General features: G+C 54.8%; 1 protein-coding gene across 1 annotated transcript in view; it reads left to right on the top strand.

Annotated features, from left to right (window-relative positions):
- LOC142269304 (centriolin-like) overlaps positions 1-18,023 on the top strand; it is a 153,029-nt gene that overhangs the window by 93,207 nt on the left and 41,799 nt on the right. Inside the window, exons 20-33 of the mRNA XM_075332401.1 lie at positions 5,539-5,643; positions 5,921-6,053; positions 6,247-6,392; positions 6,519-6,696; positions 8,284-8,576; positions 8,655-8,824; positions 8,898-9,090; positions 9,253-9,383; positions 9,459-9,599; positions 9,937-10,063; positions 10,150-10,314; positions 11,059-11,218; positions 11,819-11,934; positions 12,044-12,240. Coding sequence (XP_075188516.1) covers positions 5,539-5,643; positions 5,921-6,053; positions 6,247-6,392; positions 6,519-6,696; positions 8,284-8,576; positions 8,655-8,824; positions 8,898-9,090; positions 9,253-9,383; positions 9,459-9,599; positions 9,937-10,063; positions 10,150-10,314; positions 11,059-11,218; positions 11,819-11,934; positions 12,044-12,240 — 2,255 coding nt within the window. The remainder of the gene's footprint in view (positions 1-5,538; positions 5,644-5,920; positions 6,054-6,246; positions 6,393-6,518; positions 6,697-8,283; positions 8,577-8,654; positions 8,825-8,897; positions 9,091-9,252; positions 9,384-9,458; positions 9,600-9,936; positions 10,064-10,149; positions 10,315-11,058; positions 11,219-11,818; positions 11,935-12,043; positions 12,241-18,023) is intronic.

Below are 18,023 nucleotides of genomic sequence, written 5' to 3'. Positions count from 1 at the left end.
CTAGTTTCGTTTTCACTGCATGTCATTCATGCAGAGGAACAGTGCGGCTCCGCCCAGCGGCCGTTCTACACAGGGGAGAGACACTCCTCACTGAGTACATGTCTCCTCCCCTATAAGTCTCTATGGCCCTCCAGATCCCGCTCTCAGAGTAAGTCCCGCCCCCTCTCTTCGCTCCGGCGGCCATTTTCACAGCGTTTTCCCTGCGATCAGCACTGGTCTGCAGCATCCCAGCTGAGGTGCTTGGGGGTCCGGGCTTCGGGATCTGGAGGGCACACAAACCGCTTCAGCGGTCTGGTAAGCCACAACCTCTGGTTGTGGACCTCTATATATATTCTCTGGGGGTCATTCTGGCAGAGCCCTCACTCAAGCAGCATGTCACACACGAGGAGCAAGGCTCCAAAGCTGTATTCAGTATGCACTGCATGTAAGCTCCTTCTGCCGGAACCGAGCACCTATCCACATTGTGATGCCTGCTCTAACCTGACGATGCCTCAGCCTGGAATAGCACACCCAGTGGTCTCTCCGGCTGCTCCGGCCCCTGTGGCTGACCCCCCGGCATGGGTAGAATCCTTAACCAGGTCTATCTCCCAGTCTTTTGCTGACTCCATGGGACATCTGTCCAGGACTTTGCTGAGCATGCATCAGCCCCCTTCACAGGGTGCCTCTGCTGCTAGGGCTCTCTCAGCGGAGCTCACAGAGGATTCATCATCTGGTCCCAGGCCCCGTCCTTCTAAAAAGAGACGCAGGGTCCCCTCTCCTTCCTCGTCCCGCGGCTCGGTCTCAGAAGCTGACTCGCAGGACGAGGAGGATGCCTTTACTGGGGGCTCGGAGACTACCTCCATGTGCCCCATTGATCTATCCGAAAGTGACTCAGATGTTAGTGATTTGATTGCGTCCATTAATTCTGTACTGGACCTCAATCCGCCAGTATCAGAGGAACAACCTTCTCTGGCAGAAAAGCACCAGTTTACCTCGCCTAAGAGGACAAAGAGTGTGTTCTTTAACCACTCCAGTTTTCAGGCCGCTGTGACCAAGCCCAGGGCCTGCCCTGACAAACGCTTCCCAAAGCGTGGGGTCTGATGACCGTTTTCCCTTTCCACCTGAGGTGGTCAAGGAGTGGGCTCATTCACCAAAGGTAGACCCCCCAGTGTCTAGAATCTCAGCCCGGACCGTTGTATCAGTGGCTGATGGCACCTCGCTTAAGGATTCCACTGACCACCAGGTTGACCTTCTGGCCAAATCTGTATATGAGGCGGCGGGGGCCTCGTTCTCCCCGACTTTTGCAGCAGTGTGGGCTCTCAAAGCCATCTCTGCTTCTCTGGAGGAGATGCATTCCCTTACTAAGGAATCTATGCCTGAGATGGTTACCTTAACTGCTCAGGCTTCAGCTTTCTCATCCTATGCCATGTCTGTCATGCTAGAGGCTTCTCACCGCACTGCGGTGGCTTCGGCTAATTCCCTCGCTATACGCAGGATCTTGTGGCTTCGAGAGTGGAAGGCAGATGCTTCTTCAAAGAAGTACCTTGCTGGACTCCCCTTTGCTGGGTCCCGGCTGTTCGGTGAACAGCTGGATGAAATTATTAAGGAAGCTACTGGCGGGAAGAGTACTTCCATGCCACAAACCAAAACCAGGAAACCTGTCCAGGGTAGGAATCAGTCGAGGTTTCGTTCCTTTCGTTCCTCTAACTGGTCGTCCTCTAAGCCCTCGGCCTCGTCCGCTAACTCAGCTAAGGACCAAAAATCCAACTGGCGCACAAAAGCGCGTCCACAGAAGACCGCAGGAGCGGCTGCCACTAAGGCAGCCTCCTCTTGACTATCTGTCCGCGCCAGCAACGTCCTTAGTCGGTGGCAGGCTCTCCCACTTTGGAGACACGTGGTTTCAACACGTCTCCGATCAGTGGGTGCGGGATATCATCTCCCACGGCTACAGGATAGAATTTTCTTCCAGCCCGCCAAACAGATTTTTTCTGTCACCTACCTCCCCCCTGCTCCAAGACCGCCGCCTTCTCTCAGGCCGTGGCATCCTTGCAGGCCAACGGAGTAATTGTACCGATTCTCGCCCGGGAACGGTTCAGAGGTTTCTACTCAAATCTCTTCCTAGTCCCCAAAAAGGACGGTTCCTTCCGGCCCATCCTGGATCTCAAGCTTCTCAACAAGCATGTTCAGGTGCGGCATTTTCGCATGGAGTCTCTGCGGTTAGATATTGCCTCAATGACCCAAGGGGATTTCCTGGCATCCATCGACATCAGAGATGCCTATCTGCATGTGCCCATTGCAGTTTCTCACCAGCGTTGGCTGCGTTTTGCAATCGGAGAGGAACATTTCCAATTCGTGGCTCTCCCCTTTGGGTTAGCCACGGCCCCTCGGGTATTCACCAAGGTCATGGCAGCAGTGGTTGCGGTTCTGCACCTCCAGGGGTTGGCAGGGATTCCTTACCTGGACGACCTTCTTGTCAAGGCTTCATCCAGCGCAGACTGTCAGCGGAGTGTCTCGCTCACTCTCGCCACTCTAGCCCAATTCGGGTGGCTTGTCAATCTGCCAAAATCCACTCTGACTCCGACCCAGAGGCTCACGTACTTAGGGATGCAGTTCGAGACTTTGCCGGCACTTGTGAAGTTACCATTAGTCAAACAGCAGTCCCTCCAACTGGCGGTGCGCTCTCTGCTGAGACCCCGCCGTTATTCCCTCAGGCGCCTGATGCAGGTGCTGGGTCAAATGGTGGCGTCAATGGAGGCTGTTCCCTTTGCCCAGTTCCATCTGCGTCCCCTGCAGCTGGACATTCTCCGCTGTTGGGACAAGCGGCCTTCCTCCTTGCACAGGTTGGGGGCTCTGTCGCCACAGACCAGGAGTTCTCTTCAGTGGTGGCTTCGGCCCCTCTCTCTGTCACAGGGGCGCTCCTTCCTGTCCCCGTCCTGGGTGATTCTCACCACGGATGCCAGTCTGTCCGGCTGGGGAGCGGTATATCTCCACCACAGAGCACAGGGCACTTGGACTCCGTCCGAGTCAGCCCTTTCAATCAATGTGCTGGAAACCAGAGCTGTGCTTCTAGCTCTCCTAGCCTTTCACCACCTGTTGGCGGGCAAGCACATTCGAGTCCAGTCAGACAACGCGACAGCAGTTGCCTACATCAATCACCAAGGCGGGACACGCAGCCGCCTGGCAATGTTGGAAGTCCAACGCATTCTTCAATGGGCGGAGGACTCCAAGTCCACCATATCCGCAGTCCACATCCCAGGTGTAGAAAACTGGGAGGCAGATTATCTCAGCCGTCAAACCGTGGATGGTGGCGAGTGGTCCCTGCACCCGGCAGTGTTTCAGTCAATCTGCCGCAAATGGGGCACTCCGGACGTGGACCTAATGGCATCCCGTCACAACAACAAGGTTCCGGTTTACGTGGCTCGCTCCCACGATCCTCAGGCATTCGCCGCGGACGCTCTGGTTCAAGACTGGTCCCAGTTTTGTCTGTCCTACGTGTTTCCCCCTCTAGCTCTCTTGCCCAGAGTCCTGCGCAAGATCAGAATGGAGGGCTGTCGAGTCATCCTCATTGCACCGGACTGGCCCAGGCGAGCTTGGTACCCAGACCTGCTCCATCTGTCCGTAGAGATGCCGTGGCATCTCCCGGACCGTCCAGACCTACTCTCGCAAAGTCCGTTTTTCCGCCAGAATTCTGCGGCTCTCAGATTGACGGCGTGGCTCTTGAGTCCTGGATCTTGACGACTTCTGGTATCCCTCCTGAAGTCATCTCCACTATGACTCGGGCCCGTAAGTCTTCCTCCGCCAAGATCTATCACAGGACTTGGAAAATTTTCCTGTCCTAGTGTCGCTCTTCCGGCCATCCTCCTTGGCCATTTTCCTTGCCGACCCTTCTGTCCTTTCTACAGTCCGGTCTGCAGCTGGGACTGTCCCTCAACTCTCTTAAGGGACAAGTCTCAGCTCTGTCAGTTCTGTTCCAGCGGCGTCTCGCCCGGCTGGCTCAGGTCCGCACCTTCATGCAGGGCGCGTCTCACATCATTCCGCCTTACCGGCGGCCCTTGGATCCCTGGGACCTTAACTTGGTCCTCACGGTTTTGCAGAAACCCCCCTTTGAGCCTCTTAGGGAGGTTTCTTTGTTTCGTCTTTCACAGAAAGTGGTCTTTCTAGTGGCCATAACTTCCCTCAGGAGAGTCTCTGATTTGGCTGCGCTCTCTTCGGAGTCACCTTTTTTGGTTTTTCATCAAGACAAGGTGGTTCTCCGTCCGACTCCGGACTTTCTTCCTAAGGTGGTCTCTCCTTTCCACCTTAACCAGGACCTTACCCTACCTTCCTTTTGTCCGGCTCCTGTTCATCGCTTTGAAAAAGCGTTGCATACTTTGGATCTGGTGCGTGCTCTCCGGATCTATGTGTCTCGCACCGCTGTTCTTAGGCGGTGCACCTCTCTTTTTGTGCTAACCACAGGTCGGCGCAAGGGCCTCTCTGCTTCTAAGCCGACCTTAGCCCGTTGGATTAGGTCGACCATTTCGGACGCCTACCAGTGTTCTCAGGTGCCTCCCCCACCGGGGATCAAGGCACACTCGACCAGAGCTGTCGGTGCCTCCTGGGCTTTCAGGCACCAGGCTACGGCTCAACAAGTCTGTCAGGCTGCCACTTGGACTAGCCTGCATACCTTTTCAAAGCACTACCAAGTGCATGCTCATGCTTCGGTAGATGCGAGCTTGGGTAGACTCATTCTTCAGGCGGCTGTCGCCCACTTGTGAAGTTAGGTTTCGCCTACTTCTTAGTTTTTCTGTTTATTTCCCACCCATGGACTGCTTTGAGACGTCCCATGGTCTGGGTCTCCCATAGGAACGATAAAGAAAAAGAGAATTTTGTTTACTTACTGTAAATTCTTTTTCTTATAGTTCCGTATTGGGAGACCCAGCTCCCTCCCTGTTGCCTGTTGGCAGTTTCTTGTTCCGCGTGTTATCACCGGCTGTTGTTGTTGACAGAGTCTCCGGTTGTTCCGGTTCTTGCTCTGTTTTTACTTGTGGGTGGCTATTCTCCTTCAGCTTTTGCACTAAACTGGCTAGATCTGGTTCTCCAGGGGGTGTATAAGCTCAGAGGGAGGAGCTACACTTTTAAGTGTAGTACTTTGTGTGTCCTCCGGAGGCAGAAGCTATACACCCATGGTCTGGGTCTCCCAATACGGAACTATAAGAAAAAGAATTTACGGTAAGTAAACAAAATTCTCTTTTTTGTTGCGGTTTTGCTGCGTTTCAGTGCGTTTTTGCTGCATTTCGGTGCTGATTTTGCCACATTTTGGTGCGTTTTTGCCATGTTTTGGTGCGTTTTTAAAGAAGCACAGCACTTAGAATTCTCAGACTTTTCATGCAGTGGAGGCTCAGGAACTGCACCCAAAAACACAGCAAAAACTATCGTGTGCGCACAGGGCCTTGCTGTTTCTTTTCTTTTCTCATTGATTGGTAATGTATCCCAGCTCTCCAGCAGTTGGTAAACTACAACGCCCAGCTTTGCTTTAGAGCCGCAGACTCCTCCAAATAGCTGTTCTGTGTCCTCTTGTAGGAGATGCAGGAAGCTGAGAACTACAACTCCCAGCATGCAGCGCTGGTATCAGCGGAGGCCGAGATAGAGCTGTTCCAGGGACTGCTCCACACCAAGGACAATCAGGTGACAGATCAGTCTGCAGGGGGCGGGCTGGTGAGGGTGGGGCGGAGTGGCCAGGGGATCCTCGCCCAAGAAGGAGGAGCAGTCGCAGGACCCTGCCCTGGAGGAGGAAGAGGGGAGTGACCGCAGGGCCCCACCCAGGAGTGCTGTCACCACCTATATACAGACAACACGCTGCCCTGTCTGTATTCCATGCCTGCTCAGTGTCACAGCTTGAACTCCGCGCGTGTGTCTGAGCCTGTACGCCGCACCTGTGTCACAGCCTCCTCTCCCGTCACAGCTTCAGGACGCAGACTCCGGACTCGCTGTTTCCCGCTCGCAGCAGCAGGAGATCCACCGACTGAATGACGCTGTGCAGAAACTACGGGCGGAGACGGATCGCCTCAGACATCTTTTGGAACACAGCCGAGCAGGTAGGACCCCACCGTCAGCTCAGCCGCTCCCCCACCGTCAGCTCAGCCACTCCCCCACCGTCAGCTCAGCCGCTCCCCCACCGTCAGCTCAGCCGCTCCCCCACCATCCGCTCAACCGCTCCCCATGCTCCTGTGGAGCTGATGGCGGGTCCTGTGGTCGCCTCCTGTATAGAATTGTCTCTGTGTCCCGTAGATCATGTTGGGGAGATGGAGCATCTCCTGGATGACTTGGAGTCTCTGAGACGACATCATCTCCACTGTCAGAGCGGTGACAGCACCAATGTGGCCGGGCCGCTGCACACAAAGGGTTACTGGTATTACCTGCCAGCCTCCCCCACTGTGAGTTTGCATATAGGGAGTGCCCATTATACTGCAGGGTGATACAGGCCCCTCGTCACTCAGGGGGTCTCCACCCCGCTTGTTGGCTGCACGATATTCACAACTTTCGGATTTTTCTCTTTTCAGATCTCTGGTCGTGATTCTCTGAGCACAAAAGACTCCGGCTTCAGCCTGCATTATCCGACAACGCCATCACCAACCAAGAGACGGAGCGGTCACCAGCGGAAGGAGGACGCACCGGCTGCCGGGCACTGGGTGTACGCCCCGCTGCGTCCTGCTGGCAGCCATAGTCACAGTGCTGGGGGTGAGCTCTGCAACCAGCGCTGTCTGTATGTGGGGGTGAGCTGTGCGGCCAGCGCTGTCTGTATGTGGGGATGAGCTTTTGTGAATGTCATCTGCGTGGGTGCTGGCTTGGAGCTCCCTCTGGTGGCCAGGAATGCTATTGAAGCTTAGTCTGAATCTGTGACTTAAACAGGTGTTGGTATTCATTGGGAATCCATGAAGACCTATTGCTGACCAGCCTGGTGTATATAGGAGAGCAGTTTCTGCTTAGGTGCTGCCAGTGATAAATGTTCCTTCTGCCTCTGAAGATGGATTGGAGTTCGTCCTTCTGTTTATCTTGTGCCAGAATTCACTCCGGATAAGTCTGCTGGTTTTCTTTTCCTAATTGCTGATTTTGCACCTACAGGTGTTTGTGATTTTTTTTTTTCTATTTGGTTCTGTGTTTGTTTTCTTGTATGTGAGAATCTTGCTCTGCTATTTTTGGGAGGGCAGTACCTCCAACAAGAAAGGGAGTTTCTCCCTGTTCTGATTTTGATTATTTGCACTTTAGAAATTTATTTGTTCTATGATTTTGTTTCTTCCCATTATATCTGCAGTTCTGTTCAAAGTGTCTGGCAGAAGAGTACCTGATATAGTGGGGGAAAGACCGTGTGGTCTTAGGTCTTTTTTCTATTAGGAGTTTGGTATTTTTTGCAGGGTATTTTGCTGGCCGCAAACAGTTATCTGTTCTGTCCTATGTATCTAGTAAGTCGGGCCTCGCCTTTGCTAATCTATATTTTCTATCTGTGTATTGTGTTTTCTTACATCACCGTCCTTACATGTTGGGGGCTTGCTATTTCTTTGGGCCTGCTCCGAGGCAAGTTAGGATTCCTCATTTCTATCTTTGAGGTGTAGCAAGTTTCTTCGGCAGTGACGAGGTGTCTAGGTGTGTTAGGCACATCCCACTGCTACTTCTAGTGTTATCCAATTGATAGGGGATTGCGGTCAGCTTAGTTTCCAACTACTCTTGTGTTTTTTGGTTTTTCCTGATTAATGGGATTTTTTGTGATCGTCCACGGTTACCAGTTCATAACAGTGAGCTGTGCGGCCAGCGCTGTCTGTATGTGGGGGTGAGCTGTGCGGCCAGCGCTGCCTGTATGGGGGGTGAGCTGTGCGGCCAGCGCTGTCTGTATGTGGGGATGAGCTGTGCAGCCAGCGCTGTCTGTATGTGGGGGTGAGCTGTGCGGCCAGCGCTGCCTGTATGTGGGGGTGAGCTGTGCGGCCAGCGCTGCCTGTATGTGGGGGTGAGCTGTGCGGCCAGCGCTGTCTATATGTGGGGGTGAGCTCTGTGGCCAGTGCTGTCTATATGTGGGGGTGAGCTCTGTGGCCAGTGCTGTCTGTATGTGGGGGTGAGCTCTGTGGCCAGTGCTGTGTGTATGTGGTGGTGAGCTGTGCGTCCAGCACTGTCTGTATGTGGGGGTGAGCTGTGCGGCGTGCACTGTCTGTATGTGGGGGTGAGCTGTGTGGCCAGTGCTGTCAGTATGTGGGGGTGAGCTGTGCGGCCAGCGCTGTTGGTATCGGGGGGGCAGATGATTCTCTGTTGAGAGGTCTGATAATAATCTCTTTGCAGATCCCGGAGCTGATAGTGCTGACGAGGCGCCGCCCTCCGGTCACTTCATTCCTCCTCCTGGCTCTGTTATTTATACACTATGCCCCGATGGTGCTTCGGTCCCACCCGGTACTGTCGTCTACGGCCCCCCGCCTCCGCATTCTGGGGGCCGGCCATTGGCTCCTGGGACTGTTATTTATGGACCCCCTCCTATCGGCTCTCAGGTTGTGTCCGGACCCCCTCCACCATGGTTCACCATTCCAGTTATCCCAGCTGGCGTCCTCCACTGCAACGTGTCTGTGCACCATGAACTGGTACGTGGCCACCTGCGCCGATTGACCAGTCCGCCGCCGCTGGCCCCGTCTCTGATCTCGGTCGCTCTTATTTTACAGGAGAATGAACTTTCCCGCCTTGAGGACGTTATCGATCACTTGAAGTTTCAACGGCAGAAAGAAAAGCATCTGAATGCGACACTGAGAGAAGATGTACAGGTCCTGGAGAGTCAGAGGGAGGCGCTAAGGAGGGAGGTCAAGGAGCTCCGAGACTCCGCCAAAAAGCGCAAGTATGTTACACTGTAACACCACCTCAGCCCCGCAGAAACCATCCCAACCCCAAACTGCGGTGTCCCATTGCAGGAGCTTTGTGGACGGTGACGTGGAGAGTCTGATCACGGAGCTGGAGCTGGAGCGCTGCCTCCATCATCACCACAACATGGAGGACGAGATCCACTGCATTGAGAAAACCCTCCTGAAACGGAGAGTGGAGCTGCGAGAAGCCAACCGACTGCTGGCGGAGGCCGAGAGCGAGCTGAAGGACACCCAGCAGAAGGTGTGGACCCCGACTATCATCCATGCAGTCCTATGTAAATTGTCACACTCATTCCAAATGCTTTCCAAGACCTCGGCCTTCTGTCAGTGAATTATAAGACACCTCCCCGTCGGCTTCTCACGGCTGCTTGCTTTTTTTCCCCCCCTTTCCCTATTTTTCCAGACTACAGATGTACTTGAACAACACAATGCAACAAAGACGCAGCTGTGTCAGGCGGAGGGCGACGCGGAGGAGCTGGAGCGGAGAGCGCAGGAGACGGCGGTAAACTTGGTGAAGGCGGACCAGCAGCTGCGGTAAGTATCGTCCTTCCTGGGAGATTCTGGGGTCTCTGCTCAGGACGGTAATAATGATATAACTGACTCACCCAGGAGGCTGCAAGCCGATGCCCGGGACCTGGAGCAGCACCGAGCCGCGCAGGAGAACGTCCTGCAGGGCATAAACCACGTCCTGGCCGCGAAAGAGGCCGATGTCCAGTCCCTGACCGGCAAAATTGAAGCCATGACAGAAAGGTGAGAGGAGCCTGCCCTTTGGGTCGGTGCCGTTGCCCCTTGGGTCGGTGCCGCTGCCCCTTGGGTCGGTGCCGCTGCCCCTTGGGTCGGTGCCGCTGCCCCTTGGGTCGGTGCCGCTGCCCCTTGGGTCGGTGCCGTTGCCCCTTGGGTCGGTGCCGCTGCTCCTGGTTCCGCTGCCTCTTGGGTCGGTGCCGCTGCCCCTTGGGTGGGTGCCGCTGCCCCTTTGGTCGGTGCCGCTGCCCCTTGGGTCGGTGCCGCTGCCCCTTGGGTCGGTGCCGCTGCGATGGCCAGCTCTATCAAGAGCGTTTCTCATTTGTCTTAACGTTGGATATTTCAGTCTTCAAAAGCTGCAGGAAGAAATTCGAGCGTCTGAGGGGAAGGATGAGGAGAATTTCCAGACGCTGAGACAAGCTGAGAACCTCATGGCGGAGAAACGAGATCTCCTGGAGCAGCTGCGCTGCCAGGTGAGTGCACCGCCCGCTCTGTACAACGCCTTCATCTGTGGTGGCAATAGGGATGACCACACATCATGTCTGCCTGTGCCCCACAGATATCCGCACAACAGGAGGAGGCAGCCCAGCTGGACCGGAGCCTGGGCCTGAAGAAACAAGAGCTGCACCTGCTGCAGAGTCACATCCACCAGAAGAAAGCAGACCTGAAGGAAGCCCTGTGGGATGGAGAGCGGGAGGTGGCGAGGCGGAGACAGGAGATAGCGGTACTATGGAATATGGCGAGGTGGAGATAGCGGTACTATGGAAAGTGGCGAGGCGGAGACAGGAGATAGCAGTATTGAAGGAGGTGGTGGAGACAGGAGATAGCGGTACTCTGGAATATGAAGAGGCGGAGACAGGAGATAGCAGTACTGAAGGAGGTGGTGGAAACAGGAGATAATGGTACTGTGGGATGTTGGGAGGCGGAGACAAGAGATAGTGGAACTGTGGGAGGAGGTGGGAATAGCGGTACTGCGGGATGGAGAGTGGGAGGTGGCGAGGCAGGAGATAGCGGTACGGCATGATGGACAGAGGGAGGTGGCGGAGACAGGAGATAGCGGTACTGCGGGAAGGAGAGTGGGAGGTGGCGAGGCGGAGACAGAACCTAGCGGTATTGCGGAATGGGGAGCAGGAGATGGCAGAAATGGGGTAGCGGTACTGCGGAATGGGGAGCGTGAGGTGGTGGAGACAGGAGCTAGCGGTACTGCGGAATGGGCTATGACCTCCCTGACTATCCTCTGACCTCATGGACGATCACTGTGGAGGAGATGACAGGAGATTGCGGTGCGGGCTGTCACCTCCCCCCCCCGACTATCCTCTGTTCTGTCTGTATATTGGGTAACCGTCCTTTTCATGTTGAGATGTTTGTGTCCAGTGCCACGATCTGCTGAATCCGGGCGCGCACTACGTGCTGCCCTCATCCCGATTTATTACAATTTTCCTACTTTTTTCATCTTTCTCTTGTGTAGGAGGTGAAATCCGTTTTAGAAGAGTTAAGTGTTCAGAAAGGAGAGCTGAGCGCGCAGCTGAACGAGACGAGGTCGCAGCTGTCGGCCCTGAAACGGGAGGTGGTGGAGGAAGTGGAGCAGCTGCAGCAGAGCGCCTCTCTACTGCAGCGACAGAAGTCTGGTGAGCGGCAGCGGAGTGTGGCCTGGTGACATGCGAGGCGTGGCCTGGTGACATGCGGGGCGCGGCCTGGTGACATGCGGGGCGCGGCCTGGTGACATGCGGGGCGCGGCCTGGTGACATGCGGGGCGCGGCCTGGTGACATGCGGGGCGCGGCCTGGTGACATGCGGGGCGCGGCCTGGTGACATGCGGGGCGCGGCCTGGTGACATGCGGGGCGCGGCCTGGTGACATGTGCGGGGTGGGGCGCGGCCTGGTGACATGTGCGGCCTGGTGACATGCGCGGGGTGGGCGTGGTCTGGTGACATGCGTGGGGTGGGCGTGGCCTGGTGACATGCGCGGGGTGGGGCGGGGCCTGGTGACATGCGGGGCCTGGTGACATGCGGGGCCTGGTGACATGCGGGGCCTGGTGACATGCGGGGCCTGGTGACATGGGGGGGCCTGGTGACATGTGGGGCGTGGCCTGGTGACGTGGAGCGCGGCCTAGTGAAATGTGGGGCGCGGTGACATGCAAGGCATGGCTCGGTGACATGTGGGGTGCGGCCTAGTGACATGTGGGGCGCGGCTCGCCCGCACTGCCATCTGATACCTTCTCTTGTCTCAGAGCTGAATCACGTTGTGGAGCTGCAGCAGCTGGAGAATAATGAACTTCAGGGGCTGAAGCTGCAGCACAAGCAGAAGATCAGTGACCTGGAGAAGACGCAGGCTCTGCTGCTGCAGGTGAGATGTTCTGCGGGGGGACTGCCGCGTCAGAGGGGCTTCACCAGGACCCACACGTGTTCCCTGTATCTGGGATATAGGAGGAGTTCAGTGATTACTCTGCCCTTAGGGAAAGTTGGAGCTGGAGAACCTGCAGAGGACATTGCAGCGAGTCCACGGAGAGGTGGAGGGCCAGCAGCAGGTCCTGCAGAAGGAGCACCAGGAGATGGAGCTCCTCAAGACGCAGAAACACACGCTGCAGGAGAAGAAGGAAAACCTGGAGGAAAGCAACCGAGAGCTGGAGCGCAGAGTCCTCCAGAGCAAACAGTAAGTGTCATACCTCCTCCTCACCACTGGGGGTCTGTGCGTGACACCTACTGTATATAGGCACAGAGCATGACAACACAAGGCCTGTATATACAGGGGTTGGACAAAATAATGGAAACACCTAACGTTTTGGCATCATAATCTTCCAGTTCACACAAGACATCTCCTTCATCAGTCCGTACCGTCTCCTTCCCCTGACTCTGTACCATAGAGTATTAAAATGTTCCATATTAATGGCATAACACCTTCCTGACGCTCTTCTCTTGGCCCAAAAATTGTAAGAATGTCCCACTACCCAAATCACAATGGGACCTGAAATCTGATGAAGATTTACACTAACAAGTTCAGACGGACATAAATCCTGTAACGCTTGGATCCCCATAATCTTTTTCGATGGTAACCCCTTCCTGGCCGCCTCTGTAGCTGCCCCAGTATTAAATGAATGGGAGGATAACCTGAGATGCCCCATATTCAGCTTACACTGGCATTTTTTTAAAAAACTGAAGTGAACTGAGAAACTGTCCCCGGAGTCCATCCTTATGGAGCAGAAACGCCCCCTTAAATGAAGGTCTAATGCGCAGCCAAATATTAACATTCACAATAGGACAGATCACAGAATTCTTCATCCTAAATAACCCGACCTGCGTCCCTAAACCTTCCTGGTCAGACTTTGACCTACCGATAAAATAACCAACAATTTATTAGTAACAGAAACATCTGAAAAACAGTAATCCTGACAACCTGGTCTCACAAAAGCTAGATCACTAATCCTGAAAGCCCCGAAGTACGCCAGAACGAACGCCCCTCTACAGACAGTGGCCTAAAAAATAGTAAAACAGATGGCGACGTATCCGCAATATAACCAACAAGCCAGCCGAAATCGGCCTACGACTATCTGGCATCCACCTGCTCCTCCTAAGATCCTTCAGTGCCTGTGTGGAGGTCGCCTGAGCTGTAGTTGGTTTAAACGTAATAAGAATATCTGTGTATGTAAATAATCAAAATATAGATGTAGTTGCATAATAATCTGTCTGGCTATGTAGCCATCGCATAGACCCATAATATAATTCTAAGCTGTATAGTCATGAAGGAGTTAACCAAAGATAATGAAGCCAGAATGTGAAGCTGCAAAAGTGTTATCAGTAATGTTCACACAGAAAGAATGTACAAGAAACAAACTGCGCTGTGAGAAATTAAGGAGTAAAAGTACTCCCTGTTTAGCTTCAAGGCCAAAGTAGCTTTCTTCGGCGCTCCATTGGGAGACCCAGACGATTGGGTGTATAGCACTGCCTCCGGAGGCCACACAAAGCAATTACACTAAAAAGTGTAAGGCCCCTCCCCTTCTGGCTATACACCCCCAGTGGGATCACTGGCTCACCAGTTTTCTGCTTTGTGCGAAGGAGGTCAGACATCCACGCATAGCTCCACTGTTTAGTCAGCAGTAGCTGCTGACTATATCGGATGGAAGAAAAGAGGGCCCATATGGGGCCCCCAGCATGCTCCCTTCTTACCCCACTTGTGGTTTGTAAGGTTGAGGTACCCATTGCGGGTACGGAGGCTGGAGCCCACATGCTGTTTTCCTTCCCCATCCCCCTGAGGGGCTCTGAGGAAGTGGGATCTTACCGGCCACCAAGCCCTGAGGCCGGGCTCCATCCACAGACCCATAGAACCTGCTGGATGTGGAGCGGGAGTGCCGTTCAGGGACAAGGCCCTGCAACTTTCAGGTACTCTGTGTCCCCGTATGACAGGCCACGCACACCCCAGACTTGCTGGGTGTGCTAGTGCGCCGGGGACTGTAGCGCTGTGCGCTGGGCTTATAGTCCCCGCAGATTACTGGGGGACTTTATGTGTGTGGATCGCCGCGCCGACCGCCCCTGGAGCGGCGGCGCAGCTGCGACTTGTAGTGCGCCGGGGACGCGCCGACCGCGCTTTTACGGCGGCGGCGCTTCTAACTTTAGTTCCCGGTTTTTCTGCGGCCTAGCTCCGCTTCGTTAACGCCCCCCACCCTGTCACTCAGGGTAGGGGAGAGACGTTGTTCAATCGGCAGCGCCGAGGGCTGGAGCACGATTTACATGCTCCAGCCCTCTCACTGAGCACAGTAGGACACAGGCTTCGCGCTTTTTCTCTGTGCACGCCCTAGGCCCGCCCCCAGGCTTGCAGCTCCCCAGGACGCCGGCAGCCATTATACACATGCAGTCTGGCTGGAGAACGGACGCAGGCTCTGGGGGACCCAGGCTAGGGATTTCTGGCGACCACACACCCGCGCTAAGCGGGCGGTAAGCAGCACATACGTGCGGCCACACTAGTGCCACAGTGTTATATTTGTGTACTGTTTTTCGCTGTACCAGATATATTTCTATATATTTATATATACTGCACTGTTCGGTCGCTTCTTGGCTGTATACCCTATATTCCTCTGGGGAGACAACAACATGTCATCCACAAAACGCAAGGGTGCCAAGGCAAGGGCTGCTTACACTGCTTGTACAGCATGTGGGGCTAATCTACCAGCAGGCTCCAACGACTCTCATTGTGTGCAATGTTCAGTCCCAGTGGCACTTCGTCAGCCAGAGCCTATGGTGGTGGTAGCCCAGGCAGAGACGCCTGGGAACCCTGCCCCGGTGACGGGGTCAGAATTTGCAGTTTTTGCTGATAAAATGTCTGTGACTATGGCAAAAATCCTGGAAACCTTGCAGTCCAGGCCAGTTGCTCAGACCATGGACACCGCTGTGTCTATGTTCCCCGGCCCCCCTCAGCTGGAATTAATCCGTACTTCAAGGGGGTCCCAGGCATCACTGGCTGAGGGCTCTGACTTCGATGACAGTCCCAGTCCGCCTAAGCGAGCTCGCTGGGAGAGACCCTCCACGTCATCACGCGGATCAGGGTCTCAGCGAGAAGGGTCTCTATATGATGACTCAGAGGTGGGTGATCAGGAGTCTTGTCCTGACGCCGCACTCAATTTGGATACGCCAGATGGTGACGCCATGGTAAATGACCTTATAGCGGCCATCAATAGGCTGTTGGATATTTCTCCCCCAGCCCCTTCTGCAGAGGAGGCAGCTGCACAGCAGGAGAAATTCCATTTCCTGTATCCCAAGCGTAAATTGAGTACTTTTCTGGACCACTCTGACTTCAGAGAATCCATCCAGAAACACAATACTTATCCGGACAAGCGTTTTTTCTAAACGCCTTAAGGATACACGTTATCCTTTTCCCCCTGACGTGGTCAAACGCTGGACCCAGTGTCCAAAAGTGGACCCTCCAATATCCAGGCTTGCAGCTAGATCCATAGTTGCAGTGGAGGATGGGGCTTCACTTAAAGATGCCAATGACAGACAGATGGACCTTTGGTTGAAATCTGTCTATGAAGCTATCGGCGCGTCGTTTGCTCCAGCATTCGCGGCCGTGTGGGCGCTCCAAGCTATTTCAGCTGGTCTGGCACAGGTGGACTCTATCATACGTCCAGCAGTGCCGCAAGTGGCGTCCCTAACTACACAAATGTCTGCGTTTGCGACCTACGCTATCAATGCGGTACTGGACTCTACGAGCCGTACCTCAATGGCATCCGCCAACTCTGTAGTTTTGCGCAGAGCCTTGTGGTTAAAAGAATGGAAAGCAGATTCTGCTTCTAAAAAATGTTTAACCAGCTTGCCATTATCTGGAGACAGACTGTTTGGTGAGCAATTGGCGGAAATCATTAAACAGTCTAAAGGTAAGGACTCCTCCTTACCCCAGCCCAGATCAAGCAAACCTCCACAGAGGAAGTGGCAGTCAAAGTTTCGGTCCTTTCGAGGCTCGGGCAAGCCCCAATTCTCCTCGTCCAAAGGGACTCAGAAAGAGCAAAGAAGCTCTGATTCCTGGCGGGCTCACTCACGCCCCAAGAAAGCAACCGGAGGTACCGCTTCCAAGGCGGCTGCCTCATGACTTTCGGCCGCCTCCCTCCGCATCCTCGGTCGGTGGCAGGCTCTCCCGTTTTTGCGACATTTGGCTGCCACAGGTCAAAGACCGGTGGGTAACAGACATTTTGTCTCACGGGTACAGGATAGAGTTCAGTTCTCGTCCTCCGCCTCGGTTCTTCAGAACTTCCCCACATCCCGACCGAGCAGATGCCCTTCTGCAGGCGGTGAATTCTCTAAGAGCAGAAGGAGTGGTGGTCCCTGTTCCTCTTCAGGAACGAGGTCAAGGTTTTTACTCCAATCTCTTTGTGGTGCCAAAAAAGGACGGCTCATTCCGTCCTGTTCTGGACCTAAAACTGCTCAACAAGCATGTGAACGCCAGGCGGTTCCGGATGGAATCCCTCCGCTCAGTCATTGCCTCAATGTCTCAAGGAGATTTCCTAGCATCAATAGACATCAAAGATGCTTATCTCCATGTGCCGATTGCTACAGAGCACCAACGCTTTCTACGCTTCGTGATAGGAGACGACCATCTTCAGTTCGTAGCTCTGCCATTTGGTCTGGCGACAGCCCCACGGGTGTTCACCAAGATCATGGCGGCAGTGGTAGCAGTCTTGCACTCTCAGGGACACTCTGTGATCCCTTACTTGGACGATCTACTGGTCAAGGCACCCTCTCAAGAGGCATGCCAACTCAGCTTGACTGTTGCACTGGAGACTCTCCAGACGTTCGGGTGGATCATCAACTTCTCAAAGTCAAATCTGTCACCGACCCAATCACTAACGTATCTTGGCATGGAGTTTCATACCCTCTCAGCGCTAGTGAAGCTTCCGCTGGACAAGCAGCGGTCTCTACAGACTGGGGTGCAGGCTCTCCTTCAAAGTCAGTCACACTCCTTAAGACGCCTCATGCACTTCCTCGGGAAGATGGTGGCGGCAATAGAGGCGGTTCCGTTTGCGCAGTTTCATCTGCGCCCACTTCAATGGGACATTCTCCGCCAATGGGACGGGAAGTCAACATCCCTGGACAGGAAAGTCTCCCTTTCCCAGACGGCCAAGGACTCTCTGCAGTGGTGGCTTCTTCCCACCTCATTGTCACAGGGAAGATCCTTCCTACCACCGTCTTGGGCGGTGGTCACGACAGACGCGAGTCTGTCAGGGTGGGGAGCAGTTTTTCTCCACCACAGGGCTCAGGGTACGTGGACTCAGCAGGAGTCCACCCTTCAGATCAATGTTCTGGAAATCAGAGCAGTGTATCTTGCCCTACTAGCCTTCCAGCAGTGGCTGGAAGGAAGGCAGATCCGAATTCAGTCGGACAACTCCACAGCGGTGGCATACATCAACCACCAAGGGGGGACACGCAGTCGGCAAGCCTTCCAGGAAGTCCGGCGGATTCTCATGTGGGTGGAAGCCACGGCCTCCACCATATCCGCAGTTCACATCCCCGGCGTAGAAAACTGGGAAGCAGACTTCCTCAGTCGCCAGGGCATGGACGCAGGGGAATGGTCCCTTCACCCAGACGTGTTTCAGGAAATCTGTCGCCGATGGGGAAGGCCGGACGTCGACCTAATGGCGTCCCGGCACAACAACAAGGTCCCAGCCTTCATGGCACGGTCTCGCGATCAAAGAACGCTGGCGACAGACGCCCTAGTGCAAGATTGGTCGCAGTTCCGGCTCCCTTATGTGTTTCCACCTCTGGCACTCTTGCCCAGAGTGCCACGCAAGATCAGATCCGATTGCAGCCGCGTCATACTCGTCGCCCCAGACTGGCCGAGGAGGGCGTGGTATCCGGATCTGTGGCAGCTCACGGTCGGCCAACCGTGGGCACTACCAGACCGACCAGACTTACTGTCCCAAGGGCCGTTTTTCCATCGGAATTCTGCGGCCC

This window comes from Anomaloglossus baeobatrachus, unplaced genomic scaffold (assembly GCF_048569485.1).
Source record: "Anomaloglossus baeobatrachus isolate aAnoBae1 unplaced genomic scaffold, aAnoBae1.hap1 Scaffold_318, whole genome shotgun sequence".
Taxonomy (NCBI): Eukaryota; Metazoa; Chordata; class Amphibia; order Anura; family Aromobatidae; genus Anomaloglossus; species Anomaloglossus baeobatrachus.
The sequence above is the reverse complement of the archived record's forward strand: the minus strand, read 5'-3'. Positions and strand labels throughout refer to the sequence as shown.